Consider the following 19290-nt stretch of genomic DNA (forward strand, 5'->3'; position numbering starts at 1 on the left):
CAAGAAGAGATGAGATGGGGAGAGAGCAGTGAGGGGGACCTCCTGCTTTCAGTATAAGTGACTGTGCCAGATTGGTATGGACATTTTCTACAACCGGTGAGCTTATTCACCAGAGTTACACTTTTAGCAACAAAAGCCCTAGGGGATGATGTTTTTCTTGTTCTCATCTTCCATGTTCAGGGAAAGAAAATAGTGTCTGAAAGAGAAGGCTTGAAAAGACAAACTATCTTCAGTGTTTTATATTCAATGTCTGTGGCTGATGAAAATGGCGACAGAGGCAGTGGGAGTTCTAAGAGACAAGAATGCTTGGGTCACTGTGACTTCAGATCTTACCTAGGACTGAAGACAAACCAATAGGAAGGGCTGTTTTTGTTTCTGTTTTAATTTTTAAAAAGATTTATTTTTATGAGAGTTAAGAATTATAGAAACACTTCATTATTTAGCTATTTATTTTTTTCTCAAAATTAGCATCTTTATAAAATTCCCAATTTCAACTGGCAATTATCGCACACAAAGTTTTCATAAACACTATTTTCTTTAACTTTTACTATAGTTCTTTGAGAAAGATTGTATTAAACCCATTTTGTAGTTTAAGAAAAATAATTGTTGATCATGGATTACTTAAATTTCAGTGTTTCAAAAGAATTTTAAAGTGTAAGCCTAGATAATACAAGATTTAATAAGGAGAGAACAGAATATTAATTACTATTTGGAGACTGACAAAACCCACCTATCTTCTTAGGCAGCTGAACTTAGATGCTCTACCACTTGGTGGCAGCATACCTAAATTGCCAGAAGTGTATATAATAAAGGCATTGTCTCTACAAAACTTAAGATTCATAACATGAAGTATCAATATCTAATACATGCCTGAAAACATACATAACTCCCAACACTGGTGAAGGGCACATAACAAGATCTAATCAATGACAGGTGAAAATTATTATTCAATGGGGAAGAGAGAAACATCCTCAAATCTAGAACCTACCAAGAAAACACCCATTTTTTCTCCTCAATATAAGGCTGTCTCTCCAGCATCTATATTCAGGTTACTCCCTTATTTCCAATATTCCAACCCAATGAATCCCAGCTAAATTTACATCATCCTGATTACCCAGCATGAACTCCAGAAAAATCTGAACACATCAGATCTTATTTCACCTGACATACTGAAGTTGACCTAATCAAGGTGACACCAAACACTTCAGCTTTCAAATCAGCCTGTTCTTGATGAGCCACAGACTCCAGTAGTCTAAAATGGAAATTAAATGACCACATCTAAGCTATAGAGTAATTCTTTTCAACCTTTTTTATTTCACAGCACACTTGAACCTACTGCAGCACACTTAATGTTTTTGATGTTGATCAAGGAAAAAAAGTAAAAACAAGTAAAAAAAAAAAAAAAGAATATACTTACTGTGCTTTGAACATCTTTCACAAATAATTTAACTAATAATCTTTAAAAATTTTCGTGGCACACCTACAATCCTCTCACGGCACATGACACACCAGTTGAAAAGCACTGCTCTGGAGGCTCATTTGACATTGCTGCCTAGACACAAACTTTAAGGAGGCCTAACTTTCTCTGTGGAAGACAGATAAGGACCTCAGTTCAGATAAGCACAAAGGAGGTTAACAACCACTTTGAGCCAATCCAGGGCCTAACTACACAAGCAGCCAAGGAGTTGAAACACATTCAGATGCAAAACTAAAGATTCACCATGGGGAAAAACAATCAAGCCCTTTCCAGATTTCATATCAAGTCCTAATTTAATGCATGAGCCCTGTTAAGAGGCTACATTAGTTTAGGAAATTAAAAAGAATCCTAGTTGAGGCGACCCCACCAGGCAGGCTCTGTGACCAATTCCTTTAGACTTTCCAAAGCTTAAAGGTTCAAGTATAATACATATGGTCCTAAGTTAGAGTTTCTTGATTATTGTGGTAACAATGTTTACACAGTGGTGCCTGGGCAATGATAAACAAATAAACATAAATCTGAAGAAATGTAAAGAATTAGAAGTCTAAGGCAAATCATACTGGAAATATAAACTGGGAAATTTAGAAAGCAATTTGGTGACTTGTTTCACCACTATAAAAAAAAATATGTCCATGATGGCCACAAATCTATCCCAAATAAACCACTTAAGATATAGACAAAGGTTTATATCCAAAGACATTAACTGAGGGTTATTTAAAAGCCACTTGAGCTATAGGCAAAGGTTTATATACAAAGACATTTACTGAGAATTATTTATAACAGTGAAGTCTGGAAATAACTTAATTGTCTAATGATACAGTTGATTAAAATATGATGCATACCATGACAAGTTATTTATGTGAAAACTTTTTAATGTTACAAAAATACTATGCTAAATGGAAAAAAGCAAGAGGCAAGATTGAATAAACAATTCAATTCTGTTTATAGAAAAAACAGGAAGGAAATATGTTAATGTATTTATTGTTAAGCTTATTATATCTAGGTGGTACAGAGCAATTTGTTAGAAATTCTTTATATTTCCTACATTTATTTTCTCTTGTAAAAAAACATAGTTTTCTAATTTTAAAAATAGGCCAAGAGTTTGTCACACGCTTAGGCACATATATTCACTCATTATTTATTACACACGTACTCAGTGTTTCTGACCCGATGGCCATTAAGCGCTATCACTGCTGTCTCTAATCCTAATCATACCCCTAACCCTAACCTTAAGAACAAGTGAAAAAACAAGGTCCTTTCTGTCAAGCAAGGGAAGGGAAAGAAACTGCCACTTGTCGTTGCCTCCTTCTGTGTGCTGAATCCTGGGCTAGGTGCCTTTAGATGTGTTATCTCACATATCTTCATTACCATTGTGTTTGGTCATCTCTTTATGCCTATTTTGTAGTGAGGAGATTTGTTAGCAAGCGTGCACATTTCTCCTTCCAGAGGGGAAATGTTTTGAGATTTCTTCTTCCTGAGCTAGAATCCTCCCTATGATTTCCAAGTGTTAGTATTTACCTTGCACCCATTCTTGCCTTCTCTGCTAATCCACAGTTCCATTCCCACCAAATCCACATTGATCCTCAAAGTTCCTTTCACAAGTACAAATGCAAGATGCATATGAAGGAGAAACAATACCTCCTCTTATTAGGAATTCTTTTTCTAGTACTGGGTCCTTGATTTGTCACACAAAGGCATTTACTGGTTCCAGGAATAACCCAGAGCTGCATCTCACAGTTCCTTCACGACCAAGTGGTTTCCGTCTCTGGTCGCTCCTGTTATTGTTCTCTAGGGAATCACAAATGTTTGGCTCTCTACATTTGAAGCGTCACAGCTGGCTCTTCCCCCACTCCCTGCTATGGGTTTCTTTTCACCATATTTCCATGAACCCTCTGGCCCCTCAGCCCCATCAGGTTTGTATAGGCAGTGATACACACACCTGCCAAGTCCTACAGTGGTGACAGGGCCATGGAAGTGGTACAACTTCAAAATGCATATTAGTTGAGCACTAATTCTAGAACTATGCTTCTGACATTAGAGCAATGCAGAAGCTAGGAACAACAGGCGAGTGAGTGACCCAAGTAAAATGAACAGGAAGACCATTCCTGGAATACAACAGAGACTGCCCCCACCAAGCCAGGCTTTAGGGTCCCTGCTACTGACAGTCTTTCAGTCATCTCTCTAAATAGTTTCCAAGTATTTTTGCTTTTTCCCTGTATCTTTTGGTGTAATTTGGTGACTGACTACAGTTGACGAACATAATGAACAGAGTTACCCATCTAAAATGAACATAAAAACCTGTGGGAGGAACTCTGAATCACCCCACCTGCACCCCGATCCCCACCACCTCCATAGTCCTGCACACCCACAGCCAGTCTTGCCCAGCAGAAGGCCAGGACTGAGAAAACTGCCACCTGCATTTCTCACCTGCACTTCACACTGATGCTCTGATGAGGACCCTCGGGAAAATACATTTGAAGCACAGGTGGTCCCTGCCCACATCTATCTGTGTGCCTCCCCACCTCCTTATCATCCCTCTGTTCTAATGTAGTCTTAGCCCATCCTTCAGAGTCATCTACCTTCTTACTTTCCCCAAATAAGTCCCCTCAGTCTGCCACCACTGCCACTTCCTTCATCCTGGCCCCTTCTTCTCTTCCATGGATGAAAGCTCAGTCCCTGGTACCAGACCATCTGCCTCCAAATTCTACTAGCTGTGTGCCAATAGGCATGTTACTTAACTTTCTGAGTCTCAGTTTCCTCATATGTAAAATGGGAATTAGAAGAATACCCATCTCAAAGTGCCAAAAGAAGTAAGTTCATACATGTAAAATACTTCTAACAGTGCCTGGAATTGATCAATAAATGCTACCTGTTATTATTATTATTACCTTTAACCTATACTATTCCAACTGCATCATTCCTAGACTTCTCCATTCAATCTTCAGGACCCAGAGTGAATCTCCTAAAATGCAGCTTTAATCGTCATTCTCCTACTGAAAAGCTCTTCATCAGCTTTTGATTGCTTATCAGTAGAACTTCTTAACCCTACCCATGGAATTCTTGCCTGCCATTCTCCTCCATCCCCTGCCACTCTCCCCAACGACCCCCATGCTTCTACCATTCTGAGCTCCTGGAACTTACCCATAATGTCCTCTGAGCTCCTCTGCCCCACCCCCAGCCCTTCCCTGAACCTTTCCTTCTGCCTGGACTCCCACTACCCTTTGAACTCCTGACAAAATTCTCTTAATGCTTCTATCCTCTGCTCAGAGAGCACCTCCCTTTTGAAGCCTCCTCACCCTCAGCCAGCAATGATGCTGGATGTTCTACCTGCTGGGAGTCCGTAGCACGGAGTTCAACCCTCTATTTCAGTGCCTATTTATGTGTGTGTCAAACTTCTTGGACCACAGAAGACTTTCCCTTTCTCAAGTAAGAAGTAAGTAAGTTGCATCTTACTTACTACCAATCATTAATAAATTGAAAACAATTTTACTTATTCTTTCATATTGATATAATTTATGACATTTATTCTAAAGTACTGAGAAAATAATCATTATTGATTTTCCTCACTTGAGCACTGCTTCATGCTGGCCCCTCAGGTCTGGGTCCACTCAGACTGCTACATAATTTTCAATTAATAATTTGGTTTTGAGCCCTCAGAGTCAAACTTAAAATTCTTTTTCACTCAAAATTATGTTCGAGGATTCATCCATGTTGTTGTATAACACAATAGTTCAAAAAAGCTAATCACAGAAAACGACATATGGTATAATACCATTTTTATAAGGTTTAAAAAACAGCAAAACTAAACAATATATTGTTTATGAAAACATATGGTAGACCAAATAAAAAAAAGCAATAGAAGGATAAACATAAAACTCAGGGTAGTGTTTATTTCTGGAGGAGGTGGTGGAGTTGAAGAGATCTGAGTAGCATCAAAGGCAGAGATGAGATGATGTCCTACTTCTGAGACTGGGGAGTGGGCTCTCAAGTGCTCATTTCATTATGTTGTATAACTTTCATAGACATTACATCTCTGACTTTATGTGCAGCAAATATTGCTTTATATGTATGTGCATAGAAATTTTTTTGTTATTATTATCACCTTCACTAAGCTCTTTTAAAGGTTAGAGACTAATAATTACTGAGTCCTAGGTGCTACAAAGAGACTGCTAGAAAATTTCTTCCCAATACCCTTGTGAGATACACTATTTTCCCAATTTAAGTTAGAATGTTGGGTTCATAAATGTTGAATAATATGCCCAAAGTCTCACCCTGTGCCAAATTTCTTCCATTTGCACCTTGGATTAATTCTATATCTTCTCCCCACTACCCTGTGCCCTGGAAGGCTGACCTATGTGGACTAAATCAGTGGGATCCCCTGTCATCTGGCTTCTGGATACATTAATCCAACAACGAATAATGAAAGGAGAACAAAGGAGAGTGGGGTCAGGATGTCAATTCTCCTGTCCATAAGTAGGCAGTCATCATGAGTGAGTGACGTCTTCCACTGAATGCCACAGCTCTTGGCAGGCAGCCTCTCACATGGCCCTCCTTTCTCTTAGCAGTGGCCGTGTGTCCCCTCCCTGATGTTTGTAGCCCTGAGATGCCTCAGGAATCCAAACCTTGTTGTTCCCCCTGTTCCCTGTCTTCCCAAATTACCCAGGTTGAGTGGCCACATGTTTCTCAACTGCAAGATGGAGAAGCTGGATCCAAAGTCCCATGTCTTCTGTCTATACTAAGAAGCTGCCCCACCTTTTTCTGCAAAAGTCGATATGACTCTAAGGAAGGCGATTACCAACAGTAGCAGTTACTACGGTGATATTATGTTCCTTGACAGGATAATAGAACACTATTTGCTCTTCAGGGCTGGTGTTACATACAGCTAACAATAGGGACACTTAACTGGTATTACTAGAAATGTGTGTCAAATGTAGAAACTGTAATAGAAATTATAAACCATTTATATGTCAGCCACAAAAGAAATTAAAAACAGATTTTCAAAGGTGTGAGTTTTAAGTAAATGTAAATAATAACAATGTGCACTAAATGTTCTCATTGGTCCTATTTTCTGGCCCTTCCCTCACCTTGATTTTTCCCCTTCCTCTCTGTATTCTTCTTTAATTGATGATCCCAGAACAAAGGGCAGGGTGCCAACAACATATTTCAGTAGGCCCTTACAGCAAGACACATTCAATGATGACAGTTTGGATAGCTCCACTCTCTCATGCTGAAAATAGCGGGAGGAAACCCTTGCAGTTTTTAACTCCTCTTCTTTTAACTTTCTGGCTCTCTCTCCTTATGCCTATTTTCTGGTGATGCTGCACAAAGACAGTGCTGGCGATAAGCCCAATTTATCTTTTGCTGAAATCAGTGGGGCAACAGCAAATGTTATCAAATAATAAGCTGCAAATAAAGGCACCTTGGTTTGATTGGCATTACAGAATAACCTGTCCTAATTCTTGTCATCCTTCATCACCAATATGACACCTGCATTCCTTGGTGGAACACTCATCACCTCAGTGGCACTGCTAAGTATAGATTAAGTGGCAGATACATCAATTGGCAGCTTTAGGAGTAGCAGCAAGATGATCGTGAAAAAGCAGGATGACAGTGATGATGAAGAGGAGGAATTCAATGCAGTGAAAATAACCCAGGACTTCTTTACTTGATGCAGCACTTAGAAATTCCTATTTCAAACATTTAGTCAACTCCCAGTAATCACAGTGGGTAGATTATCCACACTGAGGGCTATGCCTGGGCACTTATTTCTCTCAGGTTGGATATCTATTCTGTCTTTCAGTTTCTAGGGACATTCATCAGCTGATGGTATCTACGTATTTCCTTTCCGCTCTTTTCATGTACAAGTAACTACAAGCAGATAGTAAGCTAGAAGGACAAAAAAGCTAGATATGTGCAGGGTAGATGACAGTAAAGAAAGATAACATGAGACCTCATTAAGATCCCTGTCCAGGACCTGGCTCATACTAGCCACTCGATAAATATTTGTTGAATTGAGTCAGTGGGGTTGTTGAGAAGTTAAATTAGAAGACTTTTAAGGTCTCTTCCTACACTGACATTCTATGACTCCATAGAACAAGATGACTGAACGCCTTAAGAACACCCAGGAGAGGGATGCCTAAACACATCAGGAGCAAGCCAGGGAAGTTGGAAGGGATCCATCTCAGGTCAAGATGGGTTCTAAGTGAGTGACTCAAAATTGATTCAAACTGCCACACCCCCAACATGAACCTTGGTCCTAGATAGTGTCCCCACAATTCCCACCCAGAGTCCAAGGGGACTAGAAAGCACTTTTCATAGGTTTTAAGGTGTAGAGAAGATCTCAAGTGAAATCTCAGGCCTTAACTTATTTGGGAAGCCTGAGAAGATTGTGTGTTGACGGAGGTATTAATACTCTTGTTTTGAGATCCTACATTGTATGACGTATGCTTTTTCCAATATTGCAAAAACCTAGAATTCAAGGTAGGAAATGTTCTTAGAAGTTATCTAAGCCCACTTCCAAGCCAGTAGAAGAACTCTTTACACAGCATCCCTAATAGAGGATCATCTAGTCTCTAGCGACAAGAAGTTTACTTTCTTCAGAGGCAGTCTCTAGCCACAAGAAGTTCACTTTCTTCAGAGGCAGCAGCATTGATGCTGGACAGCTCCCACATGGGCAAATTCTGTCTAAACTTCCAAGTCTTTTTTTTTTTTTTTAAATGATAGCTGTGTACATTAATGCAATCATGGGGTACAGTGTGGTGTTTTCATATACAATTTGAAATATTTTCATCAAACTGGTTAACATACTCTCTATGTCATTTTCTTAGTTATTGTGTTAAGACATTTATATTCTACTCTTAGAAAGATTCACTTGTACCCTTGTAAGATAAACCATAGAAGTGATCCCTCCAATCACCCTCCCTCCACCCCTTCCCCCCTCCGCTCCCCCCTCCCCATATTCTTAGGCTATAATTAGGTTATAGCTTTCATATGAAAGCTATAAATGAGTTTCATAATAGGGCTGTGTACATTGGATACTTTTTCTTCCATTCTTGTGATACTTTCCTAAGAAGAACATTTTCCAGCTCCACGTAAAGTCTCCATCTTTCTTTACGGTTGCACAGTATTCCATGGTGTGCATATACCATAGTTTATTGATCCATTTGTGGATCAATGGACACTTGGGCTTCTTCCATGATCTGGCAATTAAATGTCTACCCATTAATACAACAAAGACTCTGCCTCTTCCCTCATCTCTGGGGAAGCGCTCCTGAAATCTGAAGTCAGGATCACTTTTTCTTCCATCTTCATGCCTGCCAGCAGACCTCCCTCATTCCTTCATCTGCAGAGACACGGTTTGCAGGTACCTTAATGTGAGGCTCCCTGGACGGCACTCTAACTGGTCTATGTTGTTCTTAAAATAGGGCAAGTTGAATTTCCAGAGTTCAATGCAGTGGTCCAGATATGGCCTGGCCTGCAGAGAATAAAATGGGACTATTTCTTCCTATTCATTCCTAAATTGTCACCATGATCTGTTTAATCATCTATTCTAGAACAGTGCCAAAAATGGCCATCAAGCTGGCCGGCTCCTCAGATTGTGGGTTCCTCTTTCATCATACATCTGTCCTTATTTATTTATCTTCCGCTGGCTGCTTCATCTCCTAGGCTACTAGTGCAGTCACATCCTGGGCCGCCTTTTACTGTTACTAGGGAGGAAGACACCGAGCTTTTCCCTTTCTCAAAATGTCTATTCCTGCTAACCATGAATCCTCAATCTGCCTGACATATAGAGGCTCTAAATATTTGTTAAATAAGTAATGAATAATTTGGGGGGGAAGGCACAACTGCAAGAGGGACTTTACCTAACAAATGCAATCAAGTGTAACCTGGTTTTTTGTACCCTCAATGAATCCCCAACAATAAAAAAAAAGTAATGAATAAATGCATGAATAAATGAATAATGTCACCTACGAGCTTGATCACACCAGTCTGTAGCAAACACTCCACCTTCAATGGGAGCCTGTCTTTTTAGCATCCTAGATCATGACCCCAATAAATAATTTCTTCTCATCAGTACAGTCTAACTAATCTAATCTTCTCATCAGTACAATCTATCTAATCTATCTGTTCGTTTTCATAGTCCTCTTTTCCCTAAAAGTTATAACTATATAGAAGAGTGGCAAACACTCTTGCCCATTAAGTTCTTCAGTTTTCCTGCCCAAATTTCATTGTCTTAACAATAAATCTGTTCCAGATTCATTTCCAACCACCATCATGTGTAAACTTGTGGTCAATAGAATTAGGAAGTGACCAGTGGGCATGACCAGTTGGTGGACTTTACACCCTGCTAGGGACTTGCACTGCTGATGAACCTACAGCGTGTGTCACAGAATGATATTTCCCACTGAAGGTGGCAACAAGACTCTTGCCTGCCACCTGCCACCTGCCAGTACCTGTGAAGAACCTTGTCTGTTCCAAGGTGCTTACAATGCAATGCTCACGACCACCACCTGAGAAGCAGAGAGCCTGCATCTAGTATACTCCTTCAGTGACAATATATAGTTTCTCCTTTTTTTTTTTTTGGAGACAGAGCCTCAAGCTGTCCCCCTGGGTAGAGTGCCATGGCATAGCTCACAGCAACCTCCAACTCCTGGGCTCAAGCGAGTCCCCTGCCTCTTCCTCCCAAGTTGCTGGGACCACAGGCGCCTGCCACAATGCCTGGCCATTTTTTTTATTTTTGGTTGCAGCCATCATTGTTGTTTGGTGGGCCCGGGCTGGATTCGAACCCACCACCTTAGGTGTATGTGGCTGGTGCCTTAGCCACTTGAGCCACAGGCGCCGAGCCAGTTTCTCCTTCTTTTTCATGACACTCCTCTCAGGCCCTCTGCACCTGGGTCCCCTTTACACCAGCAGAAATCTTTTTTTGTTGTTGTTAATTGCTTCCAATCTATTTTGTCCCCCTCTTGGCTTAACAAGTCTGAATGAAGAAAAGTATTCTTCCAACTCTTTTTCCTTTTATTCAAAAGAAAAAATAAGCATAAATTAGCTTCAGGTATGTGATGAACATGCATGGAAGAAAAATGTACCTCTCCTATCTCCCAGGATCCCAGTCTCTAAAAGAACTGAGAATCCATGATGGGTTCCTATGAAAACTTCTTTTGTAAATTGCTTTAGAAAATGTCTGATTTTATAACTGTTAGTCACGCGCTTGGAAAAGGTGCTTTAAAAAACTGGTTGGCCCCTCAATGGCTAAATTGCTAAATTACCTGTATCAGTCATAGGTTATTTAGTTCATCTCCTTGCCTCTGAGATAGATAGGAATATCTCTTCTCTATAAGGACCTCTAGGAAAAAAAAAATTCTATTCTTTATTTCACTGTCTCATATACTCAAAGTTTAGAAGTTTTTCTTTGGATATAACCCAAATTCCTTTCACTGGAGCATTTTATTATTTTTCTGGTCCCCAGTGGATATCATAAAAAAGAGAGAGAGAGAGAGACCATTCAGTGTGTGTTTGTTCACAGTCTTCTGCCTGAAGCTCTTCAGGGCTCACCATTCCATTCAACATCCTTCCAAGCATTTGACGACTGCTCTTAAAATCCCCTTTACCACCTGCCCATCACCATCAGCCAATCCCTTTATATTTGTCTCTCCTGTAGCTGTCTGAAATATAGTGCATGCCTCATTCAACACCTGCTGCAAAGTCTTAATAAGCACATTCAAAAATTATCCCACGCATCCCAGTAAAGGCAGAGCTGGATACATAGTACCTCTTTGTAATCCACTAATTCTCCTATAAAATGCACAGAGACACAATGAAGGTGCTGGAAGCCCATGGCACTGCTTCTTATTTGCCACAACAAACACTTTCCAGGCTTTGGTTACTCTAAGAGACAGAGCAGCATCCTTGCTGGCCAAAGGTGAGAATGGTGAAGACCACCAGGGCTAGAGCAAGGGAGCTGACCCTTGTGAGCATTGCACATCAGCCTTGCTCCCTGAGCAGAACATGACGCATATTTCCCTAGATGTCTCCTTGGGGCTTTTCCAGCTCAAAGGCCTCTTCTTTCCCTTTTCAAAATGTATAAACCATTTTTCATTATTGCTCTCTGCTTTGATGGAGCCTTTTAAACCTTTTTTCCCTAATCATGCCACCCAACGAAATTTTAATACCACACATATACATATAAGTGCTGTGTGTGTTTGTGTCTTTAATTAATACATGAAAAAGTAAAATTCTTTTGCTACCCCGATGATTCAATTTTCACCCCCCCCCCCGAGGGCAATATCATCCCCACTAAAAACGCACAACCTAGATTAAACTGAAGACCTCCTCTAGCTGAGGAATACAAGTGGAATTTTTTACCCTGAAGTCCAAAAGCCACAAATATATCCACAGCCAGAAGTTTTGAGAATAATCTCTTATGCAGGCCAGAGTGGAATCAACCTGAGTTCTCATTTGCTGAAGTAAAAAGCAGCTTCCTGACCTCATCCTAGGCCACACTGTCTCCTAGTGCAAGCCCCACGATGGTCCTCTTAGCCTGGGACCCGCATCTCTGCCCATAGATCCCACTTCCAGCTCTTACTCCATTCACATGAATCCCAGTAGTAACAATAGGAATGAGAGGAATAAGGCAAACAATAGGTGATAATATTCCAAGAATAATTAAAATCCTTTCCAAGGGCAGAAACAATCAGGTCCTTCCATCAACCCAGCTTCCCTCTCCTCCCCTCCGCTGCAGACCATTTGCCTTCTTCGTACCTTGGCACACTGGCCAAATATGTCACGAGTTTCCGCAGGTCTTCCTGTCTTATTCTGTCATGATTGCTGCGAGCAGGGAAGGTCAAAATGGGTCCGCCTCGCTTGTCACGGCCCCCTGCAGGGAGGAGGAAGAGGAGAGAGTTTAACAAAATCAGCTAGAAAGTCTGCCTCAGAGGAAATAAAATTTTGGCTGAGTGCTAGATGAAGAAGCAGAAATATGGTTCCCAGAGAAATCTGGTCACTGCTTAGGACAAGACAGTGGGTCTGGATGCAGGTAATGTGTGACCTTGGACAAATCTTTTAATTTTCTGGATGCCTCATCCATAAAAGGCAGATGAAAATAACAGTGGGCACATTTCAGGGCTATTGCAAGGACTGATGAAACAGTACATGGGGAAACACTTTGGAAAATAAAGCTCTCTGCAAATGTAGAGATGATTATTCTTGATAATTATTCTTACTGAGAAAATAAGCTGGTTGAAAGTGCTACATTCTTTGAAAAAATAGTTTCCAGTTTGCTTCTCTTTGCAAACCTCTGTGAGGTAGGAGTGTCTGTGATGAATGACTACAATGGGAAATAGACCTCAGTGTCCATCCTGGGACAGCATTACTGGAAGGTTTTAGATTCATCAAAAAGGCATGTTTTCTGCACAGTCAAGAAGCCACCCCTGCCTGCTTGCCTGAGATGCCACCTGTCATTCTTTTTAAAAAATATATATTTTTAATTATCTGAATAATATCCAATGGCTGCCTTTTTTTTTTTTTTTTTTTTACAGTTTTGGCCAGGGCTGGGCTTGAACCCACCACCCTTGGTATATGGGGCCCGCGCCCTACTCCTTGAGCCACAGGCACTACCCCCACCTGCCATTCTTGCTATAGGAGCACATGAGTCTTATCAGACGTTAGGAAGCTCAAGATATTAATCATTGCATATTTGCAAATGTGTACCCACATACATGCTAGGATCACAACAAATGTACTCTAAATACCATGTTTAAAAGAGCTAAAAGGAGTATACCAAGCGACAACCACTGTTATTAGAAGACTGGGATTTTTAGATGATTGCTTTTTTCCCCTCTACTTTCCGAGCTTCCTAGTCACTATTTATTACATGATTTTAAAACATATTTATTAATAGATGCCATGGTTAAGAGGCAGAACCTAGTTTCTCAGGAAGGTTAGGCAGGAACAAAGCTAAAGTGTAGTGCCTACAACCTTACAGGCTCTGTGTCATGATCAGATGTTATATCCCCACACCTCAGGGCACAATCCAACATCACCCAAGTTGGGGCCACACAGGGATCACCCAAGTAAGGGCCATGAAGAAAGCTGGAGGGTCAGCACAGCCATCACCAGTGCTGGAAAAGAAGCTTAAGGCAGCGTCATCTGAAGAAGGAGTTCTTACAAGGAAGGCAGAGTCTCCCAGGCCTCCCACTCAAATGTGAATTCACAAATTAAATTTCCCTCTGCTGGTGGAGTTCAGAAGGCACACAGATAGCAGGGAGGCTTGACAAAGAATCAACCCAGGGTATGGCAAAGGAAGAAATAAAGAAGTTGTAGGGAGAAAGGATCAAACAAGATCGAGGCCATTGAGAGACTTAGCCCTGATGTCTGTTTTAGCACCACTGCCCACCACCCCATCCAGACAGATCTATATAGATATACCTCAGAGTCCAGCTCTGGGCCTCTAGGTCCAGCTCCATACCATCAGAGCCCTGGTTCTCTGAACTGATAACCATCCTTGTCTCCTCTGTCTTGGGAACGGTCCCCATCTCCCCGCTGCCTTCCGCATGAGGAAAGGCAAGCAAGAGGATTGAATGGGAGTTTCCCAATAACCTTCCCCTCTAGCCTTGCCCTCACCCTAAGTGCTTGCTGTCTCTGTTGGTTTTCACTGTTGGTTTTTCCCTGACCTTTCAGGAACCACATGAACACGGGGAGCCACAGCTCTGACTGGCAAAGGGCAAGTAGGTCATTTGGAGGACCGTTTGGCACTGTCCCTCCCAAGCTAGAACCAAGACTGACCCTGGAGACATGAGTTTCAGAAGATTCCAAATGGCAGAGGACGACAAAGGGGTGAGGAGGGAAAGCCCAGGGAAGTATTACCACCTTCTTCCAGGAAGTGTGGACAAGGAGTCAAGAGAAGGCAGCAGGATCAAGTCATATGATTTTTAGGAAGGAGAAAAGAGGAGGAATGGGTGGCGCCTATGGCTTAAAGGAGTAGGGTGCTGGCCCCATGTGCTGGAGGTGGCAGGTTCAAACCCAGCCCTGGCCAAAAACTGCAAAAAAAAAAAAAAGAGGAGGAATGAACACATAGGAAGAGAATCATGATGCTAGAAAGGGTGGGGATGATGTATGGGGCAAGGCCTCAACACAGGAACAAGGGGAAGCTCAACCCTCAGGGGATAGGGACAGGGTATCCCTCCCTCTGAGGCAGTCTGCAGAACTCTAAGGGCAGGGAGGGAAGGGAGATGAGTTATGAGGAAGAAGGAGCTAGGCTCACTTGAGGGATACTGTTCTTTAGGTGGAAAGGAGATGAGGTTATCTGTCCAGGGTCAGGGTAGGCTTGGGGAGCTGTGGAGAGAGGAACAGAGCCACTCCTGGAGAGCTTCCCCAGCAAATGAACACCAGGCTCAGGAACAGGCTACTGGGGCACAGGGAAGCTCTGTGGATGATGGCTCTAGCCATATGGGTAACATGGTGTGAATGTGAGGGCCCAGAGAGGGTGGGGAATATTCTGCTGATCCCAGAAAAGAGGGAAAAGCATGTTTAAATACGGATAAATAGGGGTGGCACCTGTGGCTCAGTGAGTGGGGCACCGGCCCCATATACAAAGGGTGGCAGGTTCGAACTTGGCCCTGGCCAAACTACGACAAAAAATAGCTGGGCATTGTGACAGGCACCTGTAGTCCCAGCTACTTGGGAGGCTGAGGCAAGAGAATCGCCCAAGCCCAAGAGCTGGAGGTTGCTAGGGCACTGTATAGAGGGCAACAAAGTAAGACTCTGTCTCAAAAAAATACATGAATAAATACGGATAAATAGCATTATCCGCTTTGTTTCTCTGATATCCATCCACTCCCAAGTGATAAGGAGATATCAGGAAGGGCCAAATGTAAGGGAATAAGGCCACAAACAGACACATCAAGGGGTCGAGATACTAGACATACATGATCACAGTAGGGAGGTGGAGGACGTCGGTGCCAAGGAAGCTGAGCACCAATGAAGCTATAGAATCTGACTGATAATTGGCAAGGTGCTGACGTTATAGAGGATAATAAGCAGAGATAAGGAATGAGAACCTCCTGCTAAAGTTAATGTAACAATAGATCTCCAAGATGTTAATGGATACATATGCACACATACACACCCACATAATCTTTTTATGGGAATGAAGTTAGTCCATTTTATGGGAATGAAGTTAGTCCATTCCCATTTTATGGGAATGAAGTTTGAAAAATGCTAGATTAAATAAAGATAAAGGTCTCCACTGCAGGACTTCCCAGAGCCTTAAAATGTTTATGTGTTTTGATGGGCACAGCGAATCTCCAGGAAGAACTGCTGCAACAAGGAGCCTTTCCCAAACTTCTTTGAGTGTAGAGTCCCTTTTCTTTTGTAGAGTATCATCTTGTGGAACTGCTGTTTGGTGAATACACTTTGAGAGATGTGGGTCCAGAGTATAAAAGACTGTACCATGACAACATAGGATTTCCCTGGGATCAGTGGGAGACGACACAGGTGGCAGAGAAGGAGGCAGAGAGATCCACAGGAGGTAGCCAAAGGAGGGTCCTCCTCTCCGAAGAAGACAGGGCTGGGGTGGCCTCTACATGAGGAGTTAGAACCAAAGGCACAATGGCTGCTGGGAGTGGGACTGCAGAAGGGAAGCCTGCCACTGTGAATGATGAAGGACAGGACAGGCCTGGAACAACGGAGGCCCCAGAGGGGAGCCACAGCCTCTGTCTCACACACATACACGTGCCCATGTGCAGAAGCTTCCGGGCTGCCCTGGATGGTTCTGACGGTCCTCCCCAGGGCAGCACCACTTTCCTTCCTGTTTTGTTAAGCCAGGGTGCTAGCAGGGAAAGGCGGGAACAACCAACTATCTCTTTCTCTGCTCTTTCCCTGCAGTGCTTCTTCTCAGAAAGAAATGCAACTGCATTACTTAATTCAGTTTTTGTTTCCACTTTATTTTGTGTTTTATCATTTAAAAGCTCAGGATATAAAGGGTGGCATTTTTTTTTGTTTTCTTTCTTTACATGCAGCCAGTCATTATCTCCCTGGTACTCTGTGTCCTTCCCAGGCATGAAAGAGCAATGTTCCCTAAGCTCAGAAGTTCCTGGCACCACTTGTACAGATGAATAAGGCTTACCCCAGGCTGCTCAGATCACATCAGTACGTGGGAGTGAGCTGAACACCCCCGATCCTTTTGTCCTGCTCAGGGAAGTTTCTACCTGCCTCATCCCTGACTGCCTCCTTGGCAGGTTGCTTCTAAGAGCTCCATTAGGACAACTTCCTAGCACCTGGGAAGGTCTTTTCTGGGGCTGATTGAGCCCTAGCCTGGGGCTTTAGCTGAACTTACATGGAAAAAAAATACACCATAAACATGAAGCAAGAGTCTCTATGTCAGAGTGTACCATGTCTGTACTCATATGCTCCAAATTGACAGGGAATAGGATTATCCGTTAAGTCCAGGAAGGCTTCCTGGATGAGGCAAGTGAGAACTAAGTTGGGAAGGAAAGAAGAGGCAGAAGGTGTGAGGAAGACACTGCAGAAGGGATGAAGTGTCAGGCACAAAAGAAATGGAAGGGTTAGAAGGATACCCAGGACATCAGGCTAAATAAGTGTCACAAAAAGAAAGAGGACAAGGCCATGAGTGGTATCTCACGCCTATAATCCTAACAATCTGGGAGACAAGGGTGGGAGGATTGCTTGAGGCCAGTTAGTTTGAGACCAGCCTAGGCAAAAAAGAAAGACTCCATCTCTAGCAAAAATAAAATTAAAAAAAAGAAAAATCCAGAAACAGTGGCATAAACATAGAGTACTAGCTACCTGGGAGTCTGAGATGGGAGTATCACTTGAGCCCAGACATGTGACGCTGTAGTAAGCTAAGGTCATACCATTGTACTCCAGCCTGGGAAACAGTGAGATACTGTCTCTTAAAAAAAAGGGGGGAGGGTCGGGACAAGATCTAAATGGGTTCTTCAGAAGACTGTGGGCATATCCTCAGGAGTACAGGCCATGGGCATTAGCAGAGGTCAGAGGCCTGGCACTGCCTAGGAGCCTCTAGGACTTCTATACAAGTTCTTCCCATGTGTTCAGCAAGCATTCCGAATACAAACTTATGAAGGTTTTGAAGGTTGTCTTACGCTGTGCCTTTACCAGATTAAAATTGCTGCTACATAATCCTGCCAGTGAATAAGCAAAGACTTTTCAAATGTGATTAATGTTACCATCTTGAGCTGGGTAGATTATCTGGGTGGACCCTAAATGTAGTCACAGTATCCTTAAAAGAGAAAGGCAGAGAGAAATTTGAGACAGACAGAAGAGGAGAGGCAATGTGACCAAGGAGGCAGAGATCAGAGTGATGAGGCCACAGCCAGAGAACGCCAGCAGCCACCAGAAACTGGAAGAGGCAAGGAGTGATTCTTCCCTAGAGCCTATGGAGGGAGCACAGCCCTGCTAACAACTTCAGCCCAGTGAAAATGATTACTAACCTCCAGTACTGAGATAACAAACTTTCCTTGTTATATGCCACCAAATCTGTGGTGATTTGTTACAGTGTCAATGGGAAACTGATACACTACCTAAATAAATACACATGGCTGTATTCCAATAAAACTTTATTTGTAAAAACTGGTAGCTGGCCCACAGGCTATGACTGCTGACCCCTCAAATTAGACATTAAGAGATCCTGATGTACAAGATGAGCAAGAGAGAGAAGTCAAGAATAAATATTTGGAAGTCACTATTCAGAAAGAAACAAAAAACACCCTAAATACAAACACTCACTTGAGTTCTCTTTGCCAGTAAAGACAGATAAAGAAAAGCCAAAAAAAAAAAAAAAAATGTTCTAATCTCCTTTCTGTGACCCTCTCAGAATGAATCCAAAGAAAACCTCAAGGGTGCACCAAGTGCACAGACTTCCAGCTGGAGCATCTCTCATAGGGGCCTGAGGTGCAACTGCCAGGTCAGGGAGGGTGAGGCAATGTGGAATGTGTGTGCAAAATAGATGATGGGTGTGTGCAGGAAACCTGCCCATGCTTGTGAGTATCTTCTAGATACCCAATTGAGACCAGAGCTCTCTTTTCTCCTTCTGTCTGCCTCTGCCGAAAGGAAGCAGCCGCCCCAGGAACTATAGTAACTCCTACTCCCACTTCTCTCTCACTAGCACGTAAAGAAGTATCTGAATGCATGTGCACACACACAACTTCTCTAGGTCCATTACAAAGGAAAGTTCCACAAATACTCACCAGACACGAAGGCCACTTTTTCCTTTAGGATGGGAAGGACATCAGAAGCTTTCAAACCATCATTCCGAAAAGATCCTGTGGGACAACACAGCAAAGAATCTGGGTGAGAGAAGCCAGCTGGCAGAATCCCTGGGTCCCAGCCTCTGACTCCCAATCCTGTCACTGGTTAGAAGGCTCTGGCTTGTTCAGGCCCTACAGCTCAGCCCAGCAAACCAGGAGATAGTCCCTAACAGAAGGGCACTTTTTCAGGATACCAGGCCACAGGGGTGTCCAAGGCCACAACCTCCTGGGTCCTACTCAAGGAGACAATGGTCCAAGTCAAGTCCTCCTATTACATGTATGAAGCTTCCTGCAGTCAACAATGATTGCTGTTAAGTAACTTAAAGATGAGGGGCTTTTTAAAAATCATTTTTGTACCCTAGTACAGTGTCTGGTATACAGTCAGCACTCAGTTAATATATGTTGAAGTAGTTAGTTGATATCAAAATGGATTACAATGCCCTAAATACTTCTTCTTTGACTTTCTTCTAAGTGGCACAGTGACTATTAGTCTTCATTTTATAAATGGCAAAAGTAAGTCACAGAACTCCC

The 19290-nt window shown here is 42.4% G+C and overlaps 1 protein-coding gene across 1 annotated transcript in view; it reads right to left on the reverse strand.

The window, feature by feature from the left end:
• The window catches only part of LOC100954950 (kalirin RhoGEF kinase), a 512376-nt gene that overhangs the window by 285938 nt on the left and 207148 nt on the right, over positions 1–19290 (reverse strand). The window contains exons 2-3 of the mRNA XM_023516322.1: positions 18700–18774; positions 12236–12350 (exon numbers count right to left, since the gene is read on the reverse strand). Coding sequence (XP_023372090.1) covers positions 12236–12350; positions 18700–18774 — 190 coding nt within the window. The remainder of the gene's footprint in view (positions 1–12235; positions 12351–18699; positions 18775–19290) is intronic.

The sequence above is a fragment of the Otolemur garnettii genome, unplaced genomic scaffold (assembly GCF_000181295.1).
Source record: "Otolemur garnettii isolate 467f Iridium unplaced genomic scaffold, OtoGar3 scaffold00089, whole genome shotgun sequence".
NCBI lineage: Eukaryota > Metazoa > Chordata > Mammalia > Primates > Galagidae > Otolemur > Otolemur garnettii.